The 6,443-nt window shown below is 46.1% G+C and overlaps 1 protein-coding gene across 1 annotated transcript; it reads right to left on the reverse strand.

The window, feature by feature from the left end:
* Window positions 1–2,513: 2,513 nt before the first annotated feature.
* Window positions 2,514–6,161, reverse strand: LOC144099924 (uncharacterized). The gene is made up of 2 exons (XM_077633023.1): window positions 5,645–6,161; window positions 2,514–2,731 (listed from the first exon to the last, which is right to left on the reverse strand). The coding sequence occupies exons 1-2, from the start codon at window positions 6,140–6,142 to the stop codon at window positions 2,537–2,539; spliced, it is 693 nt and encodes a 230-aa protein (XP_077489149.1). The 5' UTR covers window positions 6,143–6,161; the 3' UTR covers window positions 2,514–2,536.
* Between the last annotated feature and the right edge of the window lie 282 nt (window positions 6,162–6,443).

Consider the following 6,443-nt stretch of genomic DNA (forward strand, 5'->3'; position numbering starts at 1 on the left):
TCAAGTCGTGATTCCGACGTTCCCAAACCATTGTTTCTACTCATTGCGCCAAGTTGGGCTTTTGAAGAAGTTTCGGAACGCCACGTTGTGTTGTCTAGTGACAATACGCATGCGTAGACACGCGGAAAGCAGAGTTGCTTTTGTTTATTTTCTATTTTTTCTTTGCGACACACTTGACGTGATGATTTCTTGACATGATTATATGCCTTAGGGAAAAGAATTAAACAAGAGAAAACCAAATCTCAAACGCAGCTAGACTTGAGGGGAAACCAGAATGCAAAATCCAGAACCGCATTGAACGGAGCGCTGTCAGCTCCATCATCCATCATCATGTATCTGAAACGTGCAAGAAAATGTTTTATGGGTTACGCTCTCTAATTAAAGCCGGAAGCTATTCCCGAATCTAAGCTTTATTATCCCTTTTCTTCGCATTCATCCACAGCCACTTAAACTACGGTATCTCATCTTGGGGTTACACCTATTATATTCATCTCTGGCCTTTAATGAAACTGCAAAAGCGAACCATGCCCATCGTAACCTATACCCCTCAAATGTCACCCTCACGCATTTTGTTCATTGAGTTAAGCGTTTTACCTATATCGGCCCTTTATTTTTACAACATTACTATCCTATTATTTAAGTCTTCATCATCAGTTCCCCCTAAGCATATTTTCTTTCGGCACGATCATAAGCATCATCGTCAAACGTTTTGCGCTGCATAACTTTTTACTACCTAAGGTCAGAACTAACTACGGGAAACAATGCCTCTATTTTTCATCCATATCATTTTAGAATTCTAGAACTTAGACATAAAACAAACTAATACGATTTCTTTGTTCGAGGTCAAATTAAAGCTTTTCCTTCTTAATGTGCGATTTTTTCTTCTTTTTTTGTTATTGATCCTATGTATCGCAGCATCTGTCAGTGTTTACTCTACGTTCTCCTGCATAATATTGTTTCTATTTAAATTTTTCTGTACTCAGATTATGCATCTATCTATTGATTCACTGCGTCGCTAAATAATGTGTTCTTTATTTTCAACTTTTTCGCTTACTGAAATTCATTGTCATGGCCAGTCCCACCTGCGATCTTGCATCATTGGGCCTCCCGCTGTATACGCATGTAACATTTATTGGATTCATTAATAAACTTTCAAATTCAACTTCAGCTCCACAGTAAAACATATAAGCTCCATTAAATCTCATTTCGCGTGTTCAACAGTCAAGTGCAGACCTTTTGACCTGAGTGCTTCCAACTCTTATATACAGATGCTGCCAACAAATAGAACGCCGCCTTAGCAATATGTTTGCCTTAATTACGCCCTGCATTGTTTGAGCTTTTAAATGCAGCGCAAGCTGCGATATTTTGCGCATCTACACACTGTTCACATACCACCACACTAACACGCTTTTGTTCGTGGTTTATAGGGTTTAACGTTCCAAAGCGACGCAGGCTATGAGTGGAAGGGTCCGGATAACTTCAACCACCTTCGGATTTATATCAGGTGCTCACATCGCACGCTACACGGGAGCCTCTTGCATTTCGCCTCTATCCAAACGCGAGCACAGCGGCCCGCATCGAACCCGCCTATTTCGGGTCCGCAGCCGAGCACAACCACTGAGCCGCCGCGCGTCTGCCACACTAGCGTATGACAACACACTAAAAGAACATGACGAGGACGCACACCACGCTGGAATCAAGGCAGATGTGATCCTATGAAGCTGAGAGCATAAACCAGAGTCGAGCCAGAAGCACAACAAAGCTTTCTGCGGCATGCGGAGTTGAACATGTGAAGCGATGCATGTATATGGGGCTAAAAAATTTTTACACATATTTCATACTTCTCGGCCCATCACTAAGGGTGAAGGGCTAACACCTGCCTAGTGCTATATCTTTCTTTGCTCCCGCATTTGCTTTCAAAAAACAAAACGCGGCAGGAATTGGTAAAAACGGCCGCAGTACATAAGAGCGACGGGTGGGCATTAGCCAGGAAGCCAGGATCAGAACGACGTCCAAATAACACCATCCACTGGTCAAAAATTAGCAACCAAACCAACAACTATTGAAACAGAAAGGTTGAAAGGATAATTCGGTTTGGTAAAATATTCACCATTTGTAAACATGTAATACTTAAAATGACATCTAAACAGTGGGTAAGATCACTATCTACATACTAACCTGTCAAACCCACTCCCTTAAGTACAAACAAAAAGAACTTATCGTATTTACCGTCGGCTGTTCACTCTAAGAGAACACAAGCACAGTACTCGAAATCTCAGTGACACTACTACTCTGTGGAACCGCCTGGTCAACCTCGGCGTGCAATGCAGCACACGCATGTGGCGCGTCTGCAACTGTTATCAAATTGTTAGCAACCCACTCGGGAGGGTGGGCAGCAAAGCTGCGCATACGGCGAAAGGTTTTCAAGTGTTCCCTCTTGCAATCCATGCAATCGTGAGGTAGTCATTGTCAAGAGAAGCGTGCAGGCGCCTACGAGATGCCACTCACGGCGGAGGACGGGGAAAAGCAGCCGAGATCAGCGTGTGCCGTGTCCCGTGTGTGCTTTCCGCCCCGTTCTTCCGGTCGGAGCACGGCCAGAACCTTGGTGGTGGTGGCAGCAGAGGCGTTGCGCGGAGCAGACAATAACGCTTCCCACCGAGGAGTATACACGGCAAGCCCAAGGCAGAGGTCCCTCTCTGCTTTCGCCAGTGAGCGCATCCTGTGGCGCTGGCTGCGGCAGATACGTTAATAGACGATGTGTACTGAAGCATTTTCGAAGACAAAAGGAAGGAAATTTTCTTATACCTGACAGTATTGTGCCAAAAATAGAACATTAGTTATTAATTACACGGCAGAAAAAATGCGTCCATGCAACCATACTTTTATTCGTGAGATATAGAATTGTGAACAAAACATCAGAGCAAGAACCGGAGAGAGTGCTAAAACGGTTCTAATTCAATATTCAAGGCGCTAGCTCCAGCCAGTGGACTACGATATGCATGAAGCATTAAACGTGGAGGTAAAACAGACGACAGTGCCAATTTGTCATTCCGGCAGTAGCAGAAAAAAATACTGTACCCTCTATCAAAATGTGGGCACACATAGGCGCATCTGAATGAGTCGACACATGCTCTCTCTTCAAGCATTGCAAAAGTGCTAAGGGTCGCTGGTGGGCGCCGACAGCAGTGAGTGGATTTTCTCGCGGCGACAAGTGTAATAAAGTCCAAGGCGCACCCGCATACGATAATTAACTGTTCAGAAGACGTCTCTATGAAACTGGTACGCAAATTCAGGTACGTTCTACTTAATATTAAGTACATCACATTGAACAGGTTAAACACCAAAATATCTCTTTGCGCTGGAGATTTGCCTTCGTTGCTAAAGACGTGCGCCTTATGGCTGCCGCTAGCGAGGTTTGAAAAATCTTGGGCAGGCAATTGACGTGTCAACAACACCTACTCCAGTTTCATATTTGAACCTCAACGGCCGCTAGGCACCTTCACAGATGCATCGGAGGTTGATATTTTTTTCAAAATACAGGATGTCCCACCTAACAATTAGCAAGGATTTCTGACATGCACCGCCATAAACGATTGAAACAAAATTAGTGCCTTTTGCAGTAACTTGGCCTAATTTTCACTGATTTTTTCAGTGTCTAAAGAATGTAATACCAAATCGAGTGTCGAAGTTATCTTCAGCTAGTTTCAGTAACAACATATCAATAGAGAAGTTGAAGACCCGTAGAAAATAAATGGCTGGAAAATTTCCAGCAAGGTGTGCTTTACTTATAGATCTATTTTTACTCGATTTACAAAAAACACCCGCAAGATAGAAAACCTCCCCCGCTGGGCTACTGCACGCGTTTTATAATGCGGCAGGGATTGTTGCTGCAGCTCGCAAAGCGAAAGACGCCTTTATGAAGGCTGTAAGCTGTGAACTGAACAAACTAGCCAGAAAATGATGATAGCAATTGTGCTCGTGCAGAAGCTTTTTATGGGGAATGTTAGTTTTGGCCTTAGTTTGTGCGTTTGTTTGTGCGTTCATGCATGTGCGTGTAGTGCGCGTTCTTTTGTGTTATAATCCGCGGAGCGCAGCTTTTATAAGAACACTTTCGCAGAACCCACGTCTAGTTGAAGCGTGGCGCACATTTATCGCCGCCGCTAGCGCTTAGTGCCCCAAAGTGATGCGTAAGGTCTTTTCACATGTTGCGACTTTCACGTCCCGACGCTGCGAGTTTAATTGGTCTGCGACAGGAGAGAGAGAGCACCGGTATAGCCGCAGGCGTCTTCTGAATGGTTTCCGTTTGGTTGGATTTCAATCGCAGCGTCGGTGCGCTCTTCTCCGACTGACCAATGGGGAGCGCGGAGGCGGTGTGCGAAGTGGAGTACGACGGGAGCTGTCGCCGTAGCAGAAGCAAAACTGCTTATTCTTATCAAATCATGCGAATATTGCCTTGCACCTAAAATTCCGCCCATCACAACAACATCAACACATTCTGTGTAGGACCAGTCATGTTTAATGATGAGTTGTCTATGCAAACTTCAATTACTGATTGCGCCAAATATTTTTCTTTTTGTCGCAGCATGTGTAACGGCACTTATGGCAGCTTCTCGCGCATCTGTCTGCCACTGTAAGCTCCAAGGCTCGTAGACGCCAGCGCTTCTTGAGAAAATGAATTTATTGCTTTCAGAAAGCATAGGACCGCTGCGGTACCGTGGTACTGTGAACCTAATCGCGGGAACTCCAAGAGAATATTTTATGAAGCCCGTAAAACGGTCACAAACATCGCATCGTGTTGTAAACATTCAGTACATTTGTTCTGCAAGGTTGATTTAGCTTTCCTACTGACACTTGGCTCCAGAGACCAAGAGTTAAGCACCGTCATTTATCAAATAGATACACAAAGTAACAAACACTTGACCCATGCCTAAGAAACTCCCAATACCAGGCAGCTAGTTTTCCTGCGGTGATCACGCTCTGCGCTGCTTAAAACTTTGGTTAATCTTAGGTTGAAAGCCCGGTATTTGCGAAATCTTCTGTTAAGCTTGCGTTTCCTTCCATTCTGTCTCAAGCGAACCGTCTTAACAATACCAGTGGGAATGCATACGTGCGAAAAGTGTCAGAAAGGACAACTTCCAGCTCAGGTTCGATGCAATACAGCTGCCTTCATTCCCTTAGAAAGAACGGCAAGCATTGGCTAGACAGACAGGCTGTCAAGACGTGGAGCACTACCCTTCAGAAAATCAGAGTACAGATCACGGGTAGCGCTAGCTTCGTTGCCAGAAATGTGCATTATTTGAGCCGCTTCCGACAAGTAGGTGTACGTAAAAACACAAGCGAAAGCACGCAAATGGCGTGCCAAGAACAATAGGTATCTGATTTAAAATTTTGCGGCACATGCAAAAATCTAAGCCTGAGTTACATTTTTTAGTACGGACACTGGAAAACGAGAGCGTTCGCACAAAGGTTTTGTTAGCTTCCCATAACTATTACTAATCCCTGACTGTTATACTAGACACGCGGAGTGCAGACTTACAAAAAGACGATTTCCAAGTTAGATATAAGAAGCTGTAAAAGTGCTGTTACCAAGATATCAAAACAAATCCAGGAATTTCGCGGGGCTGGCGTCCCTTCAAAAACTCACGGGATAAGCCGTCGATTTAAAAGCCCAGTGGTGGTGAATGGAAGAACAGCTGACGGCTCTGCCAGGCTGGGCGCTGACCCGTGCATGTAGCCTCGGTGGCCGTTGTCGTGGATCTCGTTGACAGTGGCCGTCACCACCTCCTTGTTCTCCGCGTTCGCTGTCGTAAGAACGCACCCAGACGACGAGTCTCTGCTGGAGCTGGGAGACCGGTGGCCGCTTCGCAGAGTCCACGTATCGGCCGCAGTTCCCGTGGCAGGAACCGCGGCCCTGCCGGTGCTCGGAGACTGGTGGCCACCCAGGTGCCCGCTTCGCAGAGTCCATGTTTCGGCCGCTGCTCTCGAGGCAGAAGCCAAGGCTTTTTTCGGCGGCGCAGGCCAACACGGAGGAGTTGGGAGGCGTGGCGAGGCAAACGACGCTCCGACCGAAGGACAAGGCGGGGCGGTCTACAAAGAGGAACTGTGCATGGCCACTCGCCGCGGAAGAAAGAATGATCGGCATAATGCCCACGTCCGAATACCCAAATTCTGAACGGGGAGGGCGGAATGCGTGAGCACGAGCGATTCCCACTGCTGTTCTTCCTCCTCTTCTTCGTGGCAGTTGCTCAAAGAATAGCAAAGGCAGGTCTTAGCGGCGCCAATACGAGCCAGCTGCTCTGAAAGAGGCGCGCCTAAAGCTAAGACTACGCGTTAAAACAATACAAATTTGCGAACAGGTTCCAGACTAGAAATGCGGCCCGAATTCTGAAAGTGCCACACCACAAGACGCCTATACTCCTGGAGGTTGATATGTGTTCTGTCCT

This window comes from Amblyomma americanum, chromosome 1 (assembly GCF_052857255.1).
Source record: "Amblyomma americanum isolate KBUSLIRL-KWMA chromosome 1, ASM5285725v1, whole genome shotgun sequence".
Classification (NCBI taxonomy): Eukaryota; Metazoa; Arthropoda; class Arachnida; order Ixodida; family Ixodidae; genus Amblyomma; species Amblyomma americanum.